At 35.9% G+C, this 20453-nt stretch overlaps 5 protein-coding genes across 6 annotated transcripts; all 5 read right to left on the bottom strand.

Annotated features, from left to right (window-relative positions):
- Window positions 1-246: 246 nt before the first annotated feature.
- Window positions 247-1218, bottom strand: LOC129565677 (uncharacterized). Its single transcript, XM_055440791.1, has one exon. The coding sequence runs from the start codon at window positions 885-887 to the stop codon at window positions 420-422; it is 468 nt and encodes a 155-aa protein (XP_055296766.1). The 5' UTR covers window positions 888-1218; the 3' UTR covers window positions 247-419.
- Window positions 1219-1595: 377 nt separating this feature from the next.
- LOC129565676 (uncharacterized) lies at window positions 1596-2709 on the bottom strand. 2 transcript variants are annotated; one of them, XM_055440788.1, is made up of 3 exons: window positions 2512-2709; window positions 2084-2297; window positions 1596-2016 (listed from the first exon to the last, which is right to left on the bottom strand). In XM_055440788.1, the coding sequence occupies exons 1-3, from the start codon at window positions 2612-2614 to the stop codon at window positions 1797-1799; spliced, it is 537 nt and encodes a 178-aa protein (XP_055296763.1). In that variant the 5' UTR covers window positions 2615-2709; the 3' UTR covers window positions 1596-1796. The 2 variants fall into 2 exon arrangements, with proteins under 2 accessions (XP_055296763.1, XP_055296764.1); XM_055440789.1 differs by having other exon boundaries at window positions 2508-2708.
- A 464-nt stretch (window positions 2710-3173) lies between these two features.
- Window positions 3174-15627, bottom strand: LOC129566579 (protein trapped in endoderm-1). Its single transcript, XM_055442655.1, has 5 exons — window positions 14186-15627; window positions 5175-5265; window positions 4818-4963; window positions 4519-4619; window positions 3174-4452 (listed from the first exon to the last, which is right to left on the bottom strand). Exons 1-5 carry the CDS (start codon window positions 14222-14224, stop codon window positions 3744-3746), a joined length of 1086 nt encoding a protein of 361 aa, XP_055298630.1. The 5' UTR covers window positions 14225-15627; the 3' UTR covers window positions 3174-3743.
- Window positions 15628-16721: 1094 nt separating this feature from the next.
- Window positions 16722-17763, bottom strand: LOC129565898 (turripeptide Pal9.2-like). Its single transcript, XM_055441217.1, has 3 exons — window positions 17603-17763; window positions 17035-17220; window positions 16722-16959 (listed from the first exon to the last, which is right to left on the bottom strand). Exons 1-3 carry the CDS (start codon window positions 17628-17630, stop codon window positions 16901-16903), a joined length of 273 nt encoding a protein of 90 aa, XP_055297192.1. The 5' UTR covers window positions 17631-17763; the 3' UTR covers window positions 16722-16900.
- Window positions 17764-19043: 1280 nt separating this feature from the next.
- LOC129566021 (uncharacterized) lies at window positions 19044-20246 on the bottom strand. The gene is made up of 2 exons (XM_055441509.1): window positions 19278-20246; window positions 19044-19183 (listed from the first exon to the last, which is right to left on the bottom strand). Exons 1-2 carry the CDS (start codon window positions 20056-20058, stop codon window positions 19122-19124), a joined length of 843 nt encoding a protein of 280 aa, XP_055297484.1. The 5' UTR covers window positions 20059-20246; the 3' UTR covers window positions 19044-19121.
- Between the last annotated feature and the right edge of the window lie 207 nt (window positions 20247-20453).

Consider the following 20453-nt stretch of genomic DNA (forward strand, 5'->3'; position numbering starts at 1 on the left):
TTTCACAAGAAAGTTATTTCTAAAAACAGTTTCGTGAAGAGAACCGTAAAGCAATTAGTCTCATTTAATTTTAAGTTAAAAGTTGAAGCCGACGGATTTTTATTATTATTTATTTATGTACGGCGAACGGTAACAATATCACGCTTTACCAAAAATGCAGCTTCGCACATGATAACCAATTTAGCAAAAAATCATGACATGAATTTCATGGCCTTCGAAATGAAACAAAATGAAAAGGGATATTTTCAGTGTTTATGCGCTATAATGCAATTATTTTATTTCAAAAATGTAAACCTAACTACTTCTCAAATAAAATTATATCTGCGATAAATGTAAGTAAGATGATCAAAAATTCTTTTAAATTTATACATTTGTGGCTCTAAGAGCCGTTTTTTGTTGGAAATTAGTTGCATCTCCACTTAAAAACGTTCGCCACGGATACGACGAGCTAATTGCATATCTTTTGGCATGATTGTGACGCGTTTGGAGTGGATGGCGCACAAGTTGGTGTCCTCGAACAAGCCGACCAAGTATGCTTCACTGGCTTCTTGCAAAGCGAGAACGGCCGAGCTCTGGAAACGCAAATCGGTCATGACATCTTGGGCGATTTCACGAACCAACCGTTGGAATGGCGACTTGCGTATCAACAATTCGGTCGACTTCTGGTAACGACGAATCTCACGGAGAGCAACTGTTCCTGGACGGTAACGATGTGGCCTTTTCACACCTCTGGTGGCTGGACAAGTTATCCTAGTGTATTTACTGCCGATTTGTCTGCGAGGTGTCATTTCACTTATTAATCTACGACGGGGGAGACCGAGGCGACCGATCATCCGCGGTGCCTTTCCACCAGTTGATTTACGAGCAGTTTGCTTGGTACGGACCATTGCTTCTACTTCTTCTTCTTTTTCTTTTTACTTTCGATGCTTACTCAACGAGAGACAAACACGGAATGAATAATCACGCGCGGACGTTTGCGCCCCATTTATACTTTTTGGCGCAAAATCGTCGGAGATGTCATCGAAAAGAGATATTTTGTGCAATGCTACATACACCGAGCACGTCAAGCGAAAGACAGTCACCGTTATGGATATTGTCTATGTATTGAAACGCCAAGGCCGCACATTGTATGGTTTCGAAAATTAAATTTATCCCGTCATATAAAAAAATCACAACAAAATAGGCTCTCTTCAGAGCCACCAAATCATATTTAAAACAACTTTGGAAATCAATTTGCTATGTTGCGAAATATCCAAATGTTTGATAAGAACAAGAAAACAGCAGAACAAAGTAGAATCAGGTGAGTTTCATCAGCTACAACTTTTGGTTAATATTTCCATAGTTCTATGGGAGACACCGTCACTTTTCTTCAATCATAATATTCTATGAAATCATAAGTCTCGTCAAACATCATAAATTAAAAATGTACAACAAAGTAATCATTGAGTTTGGCAAAAAATCATCTCTTTTCATTATAAGCGTTTTATGTGCCTAATCAAAGTGAAGTTGGTTGCTCAATACAGTCAATGGTTTGACATTTGTTGATAACCGAACAATTCCACAGATAACACAACGAAATCAATACTAACGAGAAACGCAAATAAATCTTCTTTATTTCGTTTGATACCTTCCAATGATTTCATTTAATTCTCATTGTGAACTTATTTGCTCCAAATAACTCTATTTAAATGCTAATATTCTTATTTGTCTATCGATAAATGCTTCTTTGAGTGGCGGAACTTATCTAAAATTTAAGTATTTCTAAATATTCATTGCATTTGTTGGGTAAATCCAATTCATTCATAAACCAAAACTTCTTCTTTGAGCGTCAACAAGAGTAAGTAAATGGAAATGAATGTCAAGCAACCGGCAACGATTCCAGAGACAAGGCCAGGCCATCGGCGAAAAATGATCATGATAAAAATGATAGTGGACAACACCAGCATCACACCAAACGGCACCAAGGCGCTCATGTGCAAACGACGATTTTCAAAATGATTGATAAACTTAGGAAAACTGGCAAAAAAAGAAACCAATATAATGAGTGCTAGGGAAAAAACGATTGCAAAATACGTGAATTTACTTGACGGGAAGTTCGTCGGCTGGATCTTCCGGCCAAATGAAGTTGGCACGACGAATATTTGGGTCGGACAATTTTTCAACAATTGCAGCCGACTCATTTCGAATGCCATCAGTGGACGAGTTGATTGTTACACGCATCGCCGAGTTGATAACTGAATTAACGGCCGGTCTCATTGTCCTGTATGCACTAAATCGACTTTCTGAATTGAACACTCCTAATAACGAAGATAAAAACTTATTCGTTGGTAAATTTTGTATATTTTGATTGTGATTTAGTTTCATATTTTCACGACTGCGCTCGCGATTTAATAGCCAACTTTGAATATCAAAGAATGAGCGAAATTTGAAGATCAACTGCAATTATTCTAAATTGAAACAAAAATTGATTCAATTCTAAAAATAAATGTGGAAAAACCAAATCTTACACACTACACTTTCCGTTCAATGAAAATTCGTTGAGCAAATGTCCTGCATTGAATTCGTCTGATGATTCTGTGTTGCTTATTGATATGCATCGTATTTTTGTTTTCATCTCGAAATTCAGAAGAAAAAAATAAACGAATTATCTGCAATCCGATGAATGCCATCCGTACAATGTTAACACAGTATACACGTACTTTTGTTGAGATATACAATCAAACGGCTGGTACGGGCAATAGACGGGTATTGTAAGTTACTGATAACTTTTATTCATTAGTCGGCATACAACACATACTTACATTGATAAGAGAGATGAGCGTTTTGCCTTGTTTTATACACACCTACTAGCAGAGCAGAGAGCAATGTGTTCAATTCAGCAATACTTACCAATGTAATTAAGCATACGTCAAAATAGCTCAAATATGAGCAAACGGAGACTGAAATCGTTGAAGAAACATAAAATACACTGATTTCTTCTCTAAATTAAAGGCTTAATTCAATTTGGTTTACAAAACCAAAATGGATTGGAAGAGAATTTGACTGAATGTTTTTTTTTTCTTCCACAAAAGTAAAAAGAGGTAGAATAAAATATAAAAATAGTTCTAATGGATTGAATAGCGAAGAAATAGCATCTAAAAAAACAGATTTGGATTTAGAAAAAAATAAAACAGTTCTAAAATCAGATGAATGTATTCTTTGGCTCATTATGAATGGCGTCCAGACTTAATGAATAGAGTAGAAGTAGGTTAGAAAGAGAAAATTATGTTGTCTCTAGACAATAATCTTCGGTTAGCCTAATGAATGCTATATATATATATACACACCCTTTTGTACTGACAATATAATGGAATCTCCTGCTTAGACTCAGAACGGCTTTCACATTAAAACCGTGCAAACTTTATTCAAATAATTTAAAAATTGTCTTTCATCAATATCAAAAACGTGTTGGTATGTTGATCGCTTGATTAATCACTATTTGTTTCGAAAAGCAAAAACCGTAATTCCTGGTATTCTAAGTAATTTCAATGCAATTTCAACCAGTTTTTAGTCATTTCACGTAAAATCTAAATTAAAGCTAGTATAAAGTAGTACCAAAAATGAAATTCAATGACTTAAATCTCGTATGTTTTTCAACTCGACGAAACTCGATTGATTTTTTGAGGAAAACGAAAACCAAATGAAATAGATTTAATATCTAACGTTAACAAATGGCAAAAATTTCAGATTTTGGAATTTAATAATTAGGCTTTTCCGTTGAAATTCCCATTGGAACCGTTGTCACGTGAGCCTTTGCTGGGTAAAAAACTTTTGCTCGGCATCGGACTCAAGGGTTCGCCCCAGAATTTCATGGCGGAAAATAGTTTGAAATAGGCCACTCGATAGGTTCGATTGCTCGCCGCATAGATGAATGGATTGATGACACTCGATGCCCAAGCAAGTACTGAAGCGACCGTATTTAGCCACGGATACTGATGCTTGTCATCGAAAATGTTGACAATACTCAATGGCAGGAAACATAACACGAAACAGATAAAGATGGTCAACATCATGGCCGTCAAGCGGCTATCTTCACGTTCACGTGCAGCTGGCAAACCCATTGATTTGGATGATGCTGTGGCACTTGTGATCGCCGCACTGTTGCAGATGTGTTTGTTTAACTTTTGTCGTTGCTTTCGGACCGTGTAGTAAATGCACGAGTATGAAATAATGATGACACTGCAGGGAAGTAGGAAACAGACAACAAACAGGAATTTCTTAATTGATCTGCCATCTTTTTTGAGTATTGTACATGAGAATGTCTGCTCATCCAGGCCAAGCGTTCCCCAAACACCCAGGATCGGCGGCACCATTGTCAAAAAGGCGATGAACCACACTAAAAATAATTGCAATGCAATTATGTGCGGTCGATAAAAGCGAGTGTACAGGTGATGATGTGCGATTAAAATGTATCTAGAGAAGGGAATGAAAACAGAGGATTAGAAATGAATTCGAATAAAAATCGTAGAGAGAAATTACCTGTTTAATGTGATCCCAACCATACTTAGTAGACTGACGGCCACATTTGAGTAGAAAATCACTGGAAATATTTTACAGAGTGTTTCTCCTAGCGTCCACGCCTGAAACCGGAATTTTAATCGGATTAGAACAGTTTAGAAAAAAATTTACACATAAATTATTGACCATAATTTGATTCGAAAAGAAAAGACATTCAATGGAAAAAAATCTGTTTATTTGGCAAAATGAAATTGCTCTAGATAATTTTGAGATAGTAAAAAATATCAATCGAATCTCGACTCCATTTATTGAATTCTCACCTTATTTATGTATCGAACCGCTGTCAGTGGCATACTAAAGGAACAGAACAGCAAATCGGATATGCATAGCGATAGCACAAAAGCAGTGGTTGCATGTCCTCGCAGTTTTTGATGTTGAAGCAGCGCAATGATCGTAATGAGATTGCCTGTGTGTTACGATAGAAGAAAAAGGCACAATTAAACACAAGTAAATATTTAAAGAGTCAAGAAAATGAACATAAACAGTGAAGAGCCGAGGCGGGAAAAAACAATTATCTAATCGAAGGAAAAAGAAAAGAGTTGAGTATAAACAAAAAATTTGGTCCAATGTTAATATTGTTCAACTCTTGTGCGTTTTTATTTCAAATACACAATTACCCGCAATGCCGACAACGACGAAGACGCATGCGCATATGGCCGCAAATATGGTGGCTGAGTTTGGATACACTATCGGAGTCATGGTAGTATTCTGAAATTAAACAGAAAGAAAAAGAGAAGAAATGAGAAAACCAAATCCATTGGAACAGACGAAACAAAGGCAATGATTGTTACAATTCAAGAACAGATATCTTTGTGTTGCTTGAGTGCACAACTCAAACAGATACAAAAATCAAGCGTCTCTCAAAACAAATGTCCCATGAAAAACGTGTTTGTTTAAAAAGCAGCCGCAAAAAGATGCGACAAAGTAGAGGCGAAAATAAATATTTGGAGAGAATAATGCCATATTGAAAACTGTTTACAATTGATGATGCGCTTTTATGATATATCCTGTGCCCAAACATATACAGTGTTCATCTGCGTTCATTTTGATTTTTGAAAATTTGGTCGATTCGTCATGCAGAGCAAGTGCAAATGAACAGAAACGATCAACGGTTCTCAAAACAGCAACAGTGAAAAGTAATTTTGTTATTTAATTACTCAGTTTGAATTGGTTCTCATGAAGCAATCAACGAAAACAATGACTTGCAGTGAAAATGCACTTTGAATGAGCAATGAGCATGTATGTTATTAGAACGGAGTTAGAAGAGGTCACAAACACACGGACAAGCGTTGAAAGCAACTACAAACATGTTTGTTTTTGAGTCGAAACTAATTGCGGTTTAGTCAGCCGGAATGTGCGTGATAAACGATCTCATGCATGTAACATGCTGTCTAATGTGTGTAGGTCCCTTTTTTTCATTTTTATTTTGGTTCGTTGCTTTTAACCGCTTCGTAGTAGTTTGGCATTGCTAAGGTTTCGCGCTATTTTTACTATGCACTTCAAATTTTTTTTTCGGCTGGACAGTTGGCAGTTGTATGATCGAGAAACAATTAGAAAATGCTTCGCATGAATATGCACATTTCGTTTAAGCCGCAAAGTCTTAGAGCAAATGCCCGTTTATCCTCTTTTTAACAGACTATTAAAATCGCATAAATTACGTTCTAACCAAGCAGCTTGACTGAGACGCAACAAATTTTGCGATCTCTTAACGTGTGAAACATCGTTTTATTGCGTCCGCCATAAAAGCAACTAATGAAATTTTCGCTAAATTTATCTTTTTGTATCGCAAAAACGGATTTTCGAACTAATGTCAGATGAGGATGTTTTCGTTTGAATCGCAAACCACTTGTGTGTATGATGCTGAAGAGGTTATCATAAAAATCGTGTCGTGTGTGTGTATGTTTTACGTGAAACGACTGTGTGTTTAAGCGACTTGTATTCTCCGTGAAAATGCATAAAACTGGCGGCACAGCAACAACATTCATCATAAGCTCCTAAGAATCCGTATCAATCAGAGACACAGCAGCCAGAATCGATAAACACTTCTGTTGCGATCGCATATGTTTACAATCATCTGTGGCAAATTACGATACCGTTTTTTTTCGATCTAATTGACCCCACTCATTCTGTACACACGGTATAAATCAAATCAATGTGCATCCATTGCGCAGTTCTGCGAGTAAATTAGATTCGAAATGATTTGCTTTTTTCTCGGTTCGATTTCGATTTTCCACGTGTATTTAGCCCTGTTGTTATTTACATACGCTACAATTGACGTCATACATCATGAGTAAAGTGACTGTGAATATCAAAGATAAAACTTTCAATACGGCCACTGAAAATCAATGGGATACCAAAAGGCGATTAAAAATAGCCAAATCTCACTTGATTTGCCCATCAAAAATAGCATGAAGTTCAATGAAATTGCACAAAAACGCTGAACCAGACGAAAAACAGACGAGCACAAATTGTGTCGACGCTAAATGGCCCCCCGATCGCTTTTCCTATCTGATCGATTTATTTCATCGAAAATTATACTCGTACGATGATCATCAGCGCGCTTCAAGTAAAGATTTATAAAGGCCGTTAGAGTGAAAATTGCCACATCCAGAAAATATTGAGACTGAAATGTAAATAACTATGGGAGTATTTACTTGGAATCCATTTGTATATTTATTTTTGGTTGTGTGCAAAAGATGAAAAAAAACTCGATTGAAAAACGCCAGGGAACAGCATTTGCACTCTTCTCAAATAAGCAGGGACTCTTTTGAATGAATCTTTCAACAAATTAACCGTGTTCTATGGAGAAGTATAGCAATATTTTGTATTCAAAATATTATTTTTACTTTTTGGTCTTTATTTTTTAGAAGAAAAAACCAAAAAATGTTTTTTTAATAAGTATTAAATTCAACAAGCACGCATATTACGCATGCGCACTGTTGTGCTACTTTGATTGTTTCATATATTTTGGTCTGCCTGTGTAATTGTAATACATTGATTGGTCATTTGAGAAGAGTGCAAATGTTGTTCCCTGAAAAACGCTAATGGATTTTTCTAAATAAAATTGAACCAAATTACGCACAATGTTGATTTAGTATATAAATCGTTGATTGACTCACGTCGACTTCATAGAAACTTTCAACGAAACCCTGTACGTATTATGCCAGAGTTAAACATGTACGTTTTGTTTCATTCTACGAATCAACCAAATAATGTAATATCTTTTCTCTGTTCGTTTTTAAAAAAAATCAAGAAATCAGTTGGAACTTTCTTTCGATTCAATTATTCATAAAATGTGTCATCTGCCATTCAAAATTCTAATGTTACTGCGGTCACAATCTATTTATTATTTCTTTTTCAAGTTTCAATCGTTTGACTAGATAGACTAGCAATTTATCATTTCTTCTTCATTTTTGTGGTTTTATTAAAATTAATTTAATCAATTCGATTGTGTCGAAGAAATCCTTCTGGTCTAAAAATGGCTCTGTTTATATATGGAGAAATCTTTGAATCCGAATGTGATTGAATACGTTAAATCCAATGAATAAATATCTTGAAAGTGACTTGAGTAAATCGTTACGAATGATCAACGCCGCTTCAGCCGAAATTGCTTTTGGATTATGGCGCTTCAAATGCGGTGTATACACAATAATAAATCACGCCACATTTTGAACGTCCGATTTTTATTCATCTTTTGAATTTTACGACGTTCAAACACTCTGATATAATCGCATTGAATGGTGAGTTAATAAAAACGTGACGATTTAAAACTTAAATGAAACGTGATCACAATTGTGTATTAATGCCTAGCATAAGTGAACGAGACATCGTTTGCCTGGAGCCTATGGACGTCGTCTATACACTCTGAACAAGCCTCAATTATGCATGCATTCACTCGACTCAATGTCACTTCCACAGTCCAAGTAAGGAATCGAATTAACGCTGATCGGAACAACTCTATCGATTGAGTGTATGTGTAATGAAATGAGATTTGTCGATAGACATTGTAATTTGCGACTAGCGATTTGCAGATAAATAATTGTGATTATGTAATTTAAGTGCCATATTGGGCTGTGAGCATAAAATTTTATATCAACGATTTTTTTTTTTCACTCCATACAGATTTCTGAAGATTCTTGTCATAGATTAAAATGTTATGAAATCTCAAAAATGTTAGTCAATTCCCAAGTGACACAATTTCACTTGACTGGTTTTTTTTCTAACTTTCAACTAGAATTTTCAATATAGTATCAAGTTCCTGCCTATTCGTTCTAAACCGATGCCATTCCAGCGATAAGTATTTATCTGCATTTGTTTTTCGTCCACAACGAAACACTTTTTTTCTTGGAAAAAATTGCCCAAAAATCTTTTTTTTTACAGTAAGTCATTATGTGACATGTACTTAGCCGTGTCCTAATCTGTTTTCAAAGCGTTCAGAAATGAATTTCGGTCGATAATGCATTTCAAATGAAGTAACTGAATGGTCACAAAAGACCGGAAACATGTTCGGAATGCTATCAATATTCAATTTTTCGAACATTGTTTCAAAACACCACAACTATCAATCGGACGAGTGTCACCTACAAAAGGTTATATGCGATTGGGTCAACTAATTCGAACGAACGAAGGAATGAAAGAATGAAAAAAAAAACAATGTACTCTAACCTTCACGATGTGCCCGTGTGGATCTGTTTACAATGACGAATCGAATTGATTTGCACAATTGTGGCAGTTTGTTTGCATCTTTTATTTCAATTCGTGTATTGTTTACAGCATTTCCATATACCCTAGTTAGTCATTCGGCTGCACATTTGCATTTGCGAAGCAGACGAAACCGCCTTAAATAGTCGCCACTTTTTATGGACTGGTTGAGTTGAGTGAATCTTATTATTGCATTCTACACGTTTCGTCGCAACAGAATTTATGTTTTCTTTTTCGTTTCTTTTTGCTGTTACAAATGAATCACGTCGCCGATGGGTTTCAACTAAAGGTTCAATCGGTGTGACAGTATCAGAAGGAGGATTGTATTAAATCATGGTAACAAAAATGATGATGATGATTGTGATCTAATTCTATGAGCATATGACGTTCGTATAACGATGTCTTTTAAATTGTGTCCCAAATTTTCTGAGATTCATTGTTGATTTCAATTCCAAGAAGGAGAAAACTTGGAATTTTTTTTTCGATATTTGGAATTTTATCAATGGCACTCGAAATGTTTTTGTCCATAATCGCCTTTGATTTGATAACCGTAAACAATTTCGATTTTCATTCAATTATTTCAATAGACAACTGAAATTGAAGTGCGGCGATAAGTAAGTGTTGACGCCGCATACTCGATCAACATACCGTTTGACTGATAAAATTGCCTAACAAAGTGTAATTTACGCTGGATCACCGTTTTGGAAAACAAGCCACAAGCACTTCGGCTTGAATTGAATGCGGCTCGCTTTGTTTTTTCAAATGACTGAACACTCTCAAAACTAGAAATATCATTATGAGCGAAGAGAGGAGATGTTTCAAGCTTTACAGCGCATGAAATCCATAAAACTTGCATTGCTTTATGGATATGATTATGAATGCTGAAACCTAGGCTGAAACAAATTGCATAAAGACGAAGAAAAAGAAATGGCATGAAGCATGAGAACGAAATAGATTGTTGCAAATCTGCAGAAATCCTTTGGAGTCTGTAAATTGCATACATTTTAAAAGACCAACTACAAGAATATTAAACTTTGGATAATTCTTTTGTGCAATAAACACAATCTCGAAAAAAAAGGTTTCTAATTGTGCATAAACAGCTTTTGGTTCATGGCAGAAAAAAAATGGCAATTTTGCAAACCGTACACATCCATTGCGGTATAGAGCTAGCGAAAAAAGTGCCATGTTGTATGTGAAAAGTGCCAATTAATTGTTTTTCTGTCTGTTTGTCTGTTGAAGAACAAAACCGAAAATCTTGTCTTCGTAAGCATGTATAGCGAACGAGAGAAAAAAAAACAAAGAGCATCGTGTTTACAACAGTGCTAATTTACAGTTCGTAAAAAGTTTTTTTTCGTCTTCTGCTGTGTTAAACAAATAAAGCCTTTTCCCTAACAGTCTGCTCTTTGTATTCGAATTTCGTTTGTATCGAAAATCGTGCTCTTTCCGAACAAATGTATATATTGATCTGCATGTTTTGGTTTGAATGAGACAAAATGTGAAACGGCACATTCTGATCATCTTATACAGACAGACACAGACACAGACACACACATTTTGTGACTGGCAAACAACAGACCCTCGTTTATAACCCAGCACACACACACACACTCTCTCTCTCTCTCCTTGTCATCGTATTATCTGTTTCATTTTCGTGCATTTGCTTTCATTCCATTTCTTTGCACTGTAATTCCAAGAGTGTGTGCGCTATGGCCTCTTTCACATCGCTTTTTACCTATATTTCTATTTTTGTTTACGCAGCACTATTTTTATCTTCGATTTTTTCCCATTCGTTTCATTCGTCGATCGGTTTGGTGAGTGACAGACGTCGGTTTGCCATATGCGTGCGTGACAATAGCGCAAAATGCATTGGGAAATGCAATGCGAGCTATAATGAGCACTCTGTAGTTTATTTTTTTTCCGGAATTCTCAGGTAATATAAGCAATGTGTTATCCCCCGTCATGACGGGTGAACAACGAGGGGAAAATGGAAACTAAATGGGTATTGGTTGGCACACACACACAATAGCACAATCTGATTGCTATGAAGCCATCATAACTTAAACCAAACTGCATTGCTTCTGAATATAATCGGATCTGGCATTAAAAATAGGAAGACGATGATCGAAAATGGGTTTTTATTTGATTTAGATCATAGACGCAAATCAAATATTGTCACTACAGCAAAAAAAAAATCACTTTCGATATGAATATTCTTTGACTAAACCAAAAAAAAAACGTTATGCTTCGACGAAGGAAAGAAAACATTGTCGTGTGTCGAATCGCATTAATAAATGATATCGAATTTACTTTGTTGACACAAAAATACTCTAATTCCAATATATATCATTCGTTCGCTATGCATTTGGATGATCACAGTTATTTCCGTTGCACATCGAAAAGTCGCATCACTTTGAAACGGTTTAATGTGATCTTTCCACCGAAAATGTGCATCAAACACAATCATCACTTATGGCACGGTTATGAAATTAGGGGGAATAATTTTATGGATGAACATGGAATTTCGGATGGTTCAGCTGCTGTATGGAATTTTGCAACGGCACAAACCCATAAATTCACTCGATGACGTTTGTTTGGCATGATTTAGAGAGAGAGAAATTGTCTGCTTTCCGAATGCAATTGAAATTTTGACATTTTGCCGGAGCAAAAAAAAGATAAAACAAAAATGGTTTGTGTGGCAAGAGAAATAAAATATTTTTTTTATGTGTCTAGAGACTATGGTCCAGAGTTTGCATTTGAATTATGATATAAACCATATGCTGATTAATTCTTGATAGGCCATTTATCATGTCAAATAGCGTGGAGCATTGGTTACTCAAAAACGGAGCGGCACAGTCACACAGCGCTCTACTCATACACATGCACACATTTTCGACGGACTAACTGCATGTCGTGGCATCAAACCACATGCAAATGATTTCGAAATGCCATTACGAAAGAATTGCTGTTCATGCATCATTATCAGCGGATAAATGAAGTTGTTTTAGTGCACTTTAAATGGGGAAGCAAAGCCACCAATTAAATGCAATGTAATTGAATAAAAAAACACGTTGTTAATGGGCGGTTTTTTTGTGTATGTAGTTTTTCATCTCACAAATGACTACCAAGAACAATCGTGCTTATTGTACGCCAAAGCGAATTTTATATACACACAAACACTTTTGAAGTGAAGTAAATCAAATGGTACAGAGTTCAAATCAAGTCGTCCACTCGAAGAACTTGAATACTTTCAGATTTCACCAAGAACATGCACCAACAGATTTTTTAAAATTCTTCTTTTTTTTGAATGGCCGAATCGTGTTCATGTTCGATCCGAAAACGATATTTATTTTCAAGTGTTTCGCCTATTTTTAACCAAAAGCAGAAGAAGAAGAAAAAAATGTTGAGTGAATGGCTCAAAATATCGGATTGGTCTAACGCGCGAGAAAGGCGAATGATCTCCATGTCAAAGGCTAAGAACATGTGTTTTTGACAGCAAACAGAGCGAGCGTCAAACAAATTGTATGTCATCGTCCCGAGTTATGAGCTGTGTACGATTTATTTAAAAGATCCAGCCGAGCTATATCGTCAATAATAAACTTGAAACTAACACAAAACAACAACAACAAAAAAACCAACGCATTAGATACTATTTTAGTTGTGCTGTTGGTAACGACGATTATACATCGTCATAGAGTTGTAACTCTATCGGCAACACGACCACTTGTGTTGTCATTTCATTCAAGTTGTTTCTTCGAAGCGAAAAAAAAAACAAAAAATTCGATATAATAACAACATATTCAATTAGGCAAATTGCCGTTTTATTTCCAACATTCCGAGTCTCAATTAAACGATGCAAGCTCTTGAAGCGATAAACTTGCAATTAAAATTACTCACGTTCTCTCTGCGCTCTGTAAGTCATCTGTTAAATGAATTTGGTTTTTGGAAAGTTTTTGCTTTCTTCCGTTTCGTTTCTAAACGTCGCATCGTAATAGATAGCTTATTTTTACGTTGATTTCGATCAGCTCATCGTCTATAACCCAATGACAGTATAAATGTGCGATAAGGTGTCATAATACGAAAATATATCAAATTCTGTTGAAAATTGAACAAGATTAACGTTACGCCACTAATGACACGAGGGGGAAATAATAGTGAAATTGAGATAACAACGTGAGCGTCGGTGAACTGTGATTTTCAATTAATCGGTTCAATCGAGCGATTGAACGACTGAATAAACGTGTGCGCGTCCCACGTTAATGAATCACACCCAAGCGACTAATTCATCTATTCACTGATTTACATGTGAATGGCATATACACACTAGAGATCCATTGAACATTTGCATACACTCACGCATCTGTTACAGCAAATGGGAACAAAGACAAATCGATCACTGGAGTAGGCATTTGATTTTATAGCGAAAAAGTGAGAGAGAAAAAAACTGAACGTCACACAAATCAATGGCGCTGTCTTTTTTTTCGCTCACACATTCTCTCTATTGGCACAGTCTCATTTGGTCGCAGAACATTTGTGGTGTATTATTGAATAACAGCTTGAAATGAACGCGATAAAAAATATTGTTTGAACACAACTGGAAAATAGATTATCAAGATACTATTGACGGTATTTTGAATTACGGCCTGATTATGGAGGAATTAAGACATAAGCTGCTACACTCTACGCTCGACTGAATCACTATTCAGACTGACACCAATTTCATTGGTGTGAATCATACGATCATCTGAGTCGCGTGTGTGACTCAGGTGGTAGCGTAAATAAGAAGCGAACGATCATCGCGATTTGCGCAAACACACAGAAGTTGCTTGACTTCTTTTGATTAGTTTTTTTTAAACATTTCCAATCAAAACAAAAATTGATAGGATAGCGCGAGGTTGATAGGATAATGAGCCATTGATAAGAAACTTACCTGATATTTATCAAAATGTGGTGATAACAAATTATCCATTGTTTATTTGATTATTACTTTTTTCACGGTATTTTTTTTCTCTAGCTAAATGCAAACAGACTTGCACTTTTTTCTCTGTCCTGTGTTCAATCAAAGGGAACAATGGCAAGGAAAAAGTATCGAAATCGTTTTGGATCGTGCTTCACACAATACACAGTTTGTTGTTTCTATGGTTCTGTTCTGTTCCAGTCGATAAGAAAATGACCACACTTCTGCGTTCGATCACACTCTGACACGCATTAAAGCGCTTTGATCACTTTCGATGTCGATGAAACTCGCCAATGAGTCTACCACATATCTAAAAAAAAATGGGATGACGGCCGTTCGTTTGCACTCAATTGAATGCCCCCTTTTTCATTTAACGTTCAATTATGCTGTGTGTATGTGACCAATTCGGATATGCTGTGCTGGATATCGAAACCAATTATGATAAATTGTAATGCATCACACGTACAAATTGATGCTTCCTTTTTTTTGATATCCCGATTCGCGGTTTGTCTTGCGTGCTTTTTCTTTTTTCTTTCACTCTCTCTCTCTCTCTGTCTATCACTCTCTCGTGATCATTTGATACGCGCCAAGTGTTTAAAATTTATTGTTACGTTTTCATGCTGTCATTTGTGACGGCTTCCAGTTCCTGTTCACTTGTGCCACACAACACACTCAATTAAAATCGAAAATAAAAACGGAATTCATAGCCCAAATTCGGTGTGGTTTCTTATTTTTGTGTGGGGGGTCATGTCACAGGTTTCACCATATTCAATTCAAAACAATAAAATAAAACGATTCGTTTCATCGACCCGACAAAATTCGTATGGTTTTTTTTCACGTTCATTCGACAGACAAACACACTTCAACTACACGAAATGGTATGCGCCTATCATTTGCATTTCATTTTGGCTTTTGATACCGATGTAGAGAAAAACCGTGGCTATTTTTAATCGAGAATTTTGAGACAACGATACCAATGACAACAACATAATTTCTAGAGTCATTCGTAGGCTTTGTTATTATTTTTGCACCCAAAGTCACTTGAATTTGTTTTTTTTTTTCAACTTTTTGTTTCCGCGAAAAATATATCAGATTTCGAGTTATTTCTAAAATTCACATTTCGGTCATTTTTGTTTCAGAGAAATTATTTATTTTTTTCTTCTCGTTGTTGTTCGTTTAACTACAGGCTGAAATCTGTATGTTTTAAGCCGTAGCGATTGACGGAGCACATGTAATACAGCAAACGATCGTCGAACGAATGAATAAATGCAACTATGTCGTATGAACGCTCACACAGCACTACGCTCACTAGGCTGTATGCCGGAGTGTCTTTGCTGGTTTTCGTTTTCTCGTTCTCCTTCTTTCTCTTTCCCTCTCGTACACTCTCTTCCCTTCACCATTCGTCTCCATACCGCTAACAACAACGGTGCGTATTTTGTGCTATGTTTTTTCTATTCGCTTCGTTTTTCTTCGCAAAAAGAACATGATTTGTTGTTTTTTTTTCAATCATTTTGATTTGATTCTAATATGCTTTAGACTAAAATATTACCTACTCTATCGCAATGTAAGTGTGTGCGTACATCTCAAGGCAAATCACATTTTTATGACTTTCGTAATTGGCAGAATGTACGTAAAAAAAATCGGCGTTTGCCGCCAATGAATCTATCAATAGCAACAACAACAAAAGTCATTCAAGTTGATGTGGTTGATAATACGCGTAAGGTACAGAGAGCAATTTGCTTGAGAATCACATCTAACGGTGCGCAATGAATATGAACTGAAGATAGACACACATCAAGTAACATGACCGCACATTGCTACACTCGTATTACTGCCGTCTGCGACTTGGTGTGTTTTGACCAAAAGGTAAACACATCGGTTTTGCATCGTTTAAAAAAAAATTGCTAATACGGATATGACTAATGTTTCACGTCTGAAGGTAGTCATTGCTCAGTGAAAATGAAAGCAAAACAATGCAAAATAAATACCACTGCAACGATTATAATGAACTTGTTTTTGGTTAGTGTGTCTCATAATTCAAATATGCACATAACTCTTCGCCACATTTCTCGGAATATGGTCATGCTCAATTAGCCAAAGTGAATTTTAAGAAGCGATCCGTTTCAAATACAGACTCTCAATGGAGAATGCTTGAGATTTTTCGAATTATGCATATCCAGCGACTAACATTTTTTAGCCGATTTTGGTAATGGTTTTTACAAATTTACTCGGCCGTCTCAAGTTCTCCACTTTGACAGTTCGGTTTTTGTGCTTCACCGCTTCATTTTAGGCCTGTTTCATTTACACATTTTATTATATGAATTTAGAAAAAAATGAGATCAATTCAGAATTTCAATTTTGGAATTATGATGTGAGTCAATAAACAAGCTGGTTCTCATCGAATTAAGCCTAGCATTTTGGAGCTAATCTCCAAGATATAATTAAAAATTACCCATGAATCATTGTCGCAAAAATAGCTGCCGAAAAAAAGGAATAAATAACAACACGATTTATGTGAATTCAGTGTTTAATGATAATAAAGCCCATATCCCCAGTAAACAGTGTTCTTATAATTACGAGCCGTTTGTCCATTTATCGTTCGTATTTTTTTTAAAAGAAAATAAGGAACTATTTTAGAATTAATCGGATTATAATGGATCCAGCCAAACGCTGGAGCGATGCTGTTGTCTATTGCAAACGTACTGATTTGCTACCTGGACACTCGCCTTCGCTCAACTGTACCAAATCTATACAGAACAGAAGAAATGTTATTAAGTATCATATGACTTGATCGAATGAATAAAACAAAAATATCAACAAACTTTCGTCTTTTTCGCAGTTGTATTTCTCCATGACGCAAAAGTTGCCGAATGATTTTTTCTCTTTGTCAGTCGGGGAATGTCCGGCACAAATCGGCTTGTAATCAAGTGTACACTCCTTAGAGCATGTCTGTTTATTTGTCGATGTAACACCAGGAGCCGTAGAAATGGTGCTGATCAACAGCAAAACTATGTACAAACGAGATAAAAAAAAATTGTTTAATTTTAAATGACATTGAAATAACAAGTTAATCAAGCTGCTGAAATCGCGTTGGTATGACACACAACGGAAACGATGATCTCTATCCGAATAAAAATCTCATTAAAATCGTTGTCGAGCTGGTTGAATTAATTCAACTATTCAAACAATTGAAAATGACTTCATATTGTGCGTTTCAATTTGTTCTTTTTTGCGCGTTCATCTATTGACGCCCGTTGTGCAATGCTGTGAATCTATTCCGAAGAATGCTCAAAATATCCAATGCTAGTGGTTTATTTTGGCAAACTGCACTTAATTTCGACCAGGTTTATGCTTCCGATTGGTCCACATAACACTTTGGTTTCAACTCACCCACAATGCTCAACAAAATAACTCTCATTTTTTTCAATCTTCTTTTATCGCACACAAAATTATGATCAAATTTGAATTCGCTGAATTGGTATTTTTAGAGTCGTCGGCCAGAGTGGACAATATCAACTGAACCAGTTGAAATGCCGAACGGTCATTTTATACGGAATTGATGACACAACAATATATAGTTCTCCGGATAGAGTGAAGAGTAAAAGAGTGAAAGAGTGAACAAGAGAAGACACACGTCGCTAATGATCACAAAATAGCTTAAAAGAGATGTGAATAAATATGTTTTTTTTTTTGCAATATGTGCAAAATCATTGTGTTCCACTAGATTGTTGACGCGTTCAATTTCATATATCCTACCTTGTCACTCTCGCATCACGCGCTACTACACAGAACAATCGTTGATGACAAGTGGAGACAACGCCGATTATTTGATTTAGTTGTAGAATGCTTTTTAATTCGCGCTGTGCCATAAAAATGAACAACCATTTGTACGGCCCTTCCACCCGAGGAACGTCATATGAATCCAATTGCGCATAGTGCTCTTAATGCACAACAATCAACGCCAAACAAAACAAATCCATTTCGATTGTTTAGATTTAAAGAACAACTAATCATACAATTTATGGCTTTGTTGCCGTTTTCTTCAGCTTTTGTTTCATTTTTGGAAATGGTCTAACGATAATCGAATCAGGCACATGCGTAATAATTTTGCTATAAATAAATAAATTAAGTGGCACGAAATTAAAAACTGTGACAATTTGGGGAAACCATAAAATAATCACATAAAATACTTCAAATCGGTTCAGAGTATATTTTTGTATTCAACTGAAATATTTCTACCCTTTTCTCTATTCTCCATTTGTGCCAAGAATTCGGGATTAAGAAAATAAGCATGAAAATGTCGTATTTGAAACGCTCGAAATGGTCCTGATCGGACGCTACATCAACTGAAATACAAAGAATTCCTTTTGTGAATGCCGAAGAGTTTTTTTTTCCTTCTAAAAAAATAATTAAGTATCGTTTTGCTAACGACAGCAAAGTGAAGTCATCACATACAAAATCTTTCCAAAGAAACATTTTATCGTGTTTTCAACAAACGAACAACGGAATGTTTGAAATCGTATGTACTCAAGCAAGCACCTTTCAAAATACGATCGGTTTCAAGTATCACACAGTACTTACATTTGTTCATCGTACTTAAAGAGAATTCAACCAACGCGCAGTTGGAGCGAAATTCAAACGGTTTTTTTTCTTGCCTTGATTCAATAGTAGACTGCTAGATATATGCTCTCACCGAATCGAATGCTACAATGTAAAAACCAATGAAAACCTCATGAATTTTCATTTTATTCAATTTATTTTAAGCTGTAAATATTTTTCCACTTTAGTTCATTTAATATTTTTCAATCGCTTAAAATAAAATGGAGATATAGATAATAAGTAAGAATTTAAACTTTTGACTTAATTCTAATCGTTTGAATTCGTTAAGACATCCAAAATAAAACGTTTGTTATGTGTCCGACGTCATAACTGTGGTTGAATTTAAAGTGTTTGCTGTTGGAGATGACATCGCTGTAAAATTAAAACGAAGTATATTAATGAATAATATTCTGCTTAATTGCATTGGATAATTTGATTTGAAAATATATTCAGTGATTTGATTTACATTGGCGACGCAACATTTCCATGATACGTTCTGCGTTGCATTTTGGACAGCGCTTATTGGGCCGAACAGTGTTTGTGTTGCACGTACACAATGAATGGCTACAAGACGTTGATGATAGGTCTTGGTTATTCATTTCATCCAAGCAGATCGCGCATACTAATGCTACAGCATTCTCTTCGGCTTCTGCTGCGACGTTTGCTGTGCGACGTTTTTTCGCGTTTGGTGTACCATCTTCCACCTTATTCATGTTGATTTCGACTTCAAACGAAACAGAATCGTTTACTACGAATCCATTTTCTGCTTTAAGAAGTTCATCCCATGATATAATGGAGTCCATGCTTAAACATTGATGGGGTCGAAGAAGTGTCCCATTTTGAGTCTTTTCGATGTTTTGCACTCCTGCGATTGATGATGTCATTTTGAAGTCGATTTTCACGGTGTGTGTGGTTTGGGTAATCCTATTCTTAGGACATAAACGAAGACAAAGACAATTCGTGAAACTTTTGAAAACAGTTAAATCCCATCCGAATTTTTGTAAGATGAATCGTGATTTTCGCACCGCCATGAGATTGTCCACATTGTTGATAGTGAGTCGAAAATAAATCTTATTGCAGCCACTACAATATTCTTTGGGATCGCATTGCAACTTGCTTGCATTTTCGTCATTTGGATTAGCGGATTGGATTTTCATATTGAAGACGGCCATGTCGTTTTTAACATAATTCTTTTCAATGTTAATTAACTCCGACCACTTGATAAATTTAGCAGTACCATAGTCCATTTCAGCGTAATCAAAAAAGAACGGATTAACATTCTCCTCAATCGTATTTTCTCTGCCGCGAAAAGGAATCAGTCGGATGGTGGATGTTGCTGCAAAGGCCCGAAAATCAACTTTTTTGCAGTGCAAATAAACGCTGAGCCATTCTTCTTTATCAATCGTTCTCTTTTTAATATTAAATGTAAATGGTATTCCTTGTATCAGAATGTCCGATGACCAGCAATCTCTAAACCTACTGATATTTTGGCCATGCACAAATATGCCTGCTTCTGTTAGTACAGTGGGTGCTTCTGTCATGTTGGTGAAAGCATCACGTCCGGCGTTGATTATGTGTAAAAGAATGAGCTAACTGGAGTTTACTTTGGATATGTTTCAAGTTTTTCAAGCTCAACGGATTG

The sequence above is a fragment of the Sitodiplosis mosellana genome, unplaced genomic scaffold (genome assembly GCF_009176505.1).
Source record: "Sitodiplosis mosellana isolate CC-2019 unplaced genomic scaffold, AAFC_SMos_1.0 Smas_scaffold_3, whole genome shotgun sequence".
Classification (NCBI taxonomy): Eukaryota; Metazoa; Arthropoda; class Insecta; order Diptera; family Cecidomyiidae; genus Sitodiplosis; species Sitodiplosis mosellana.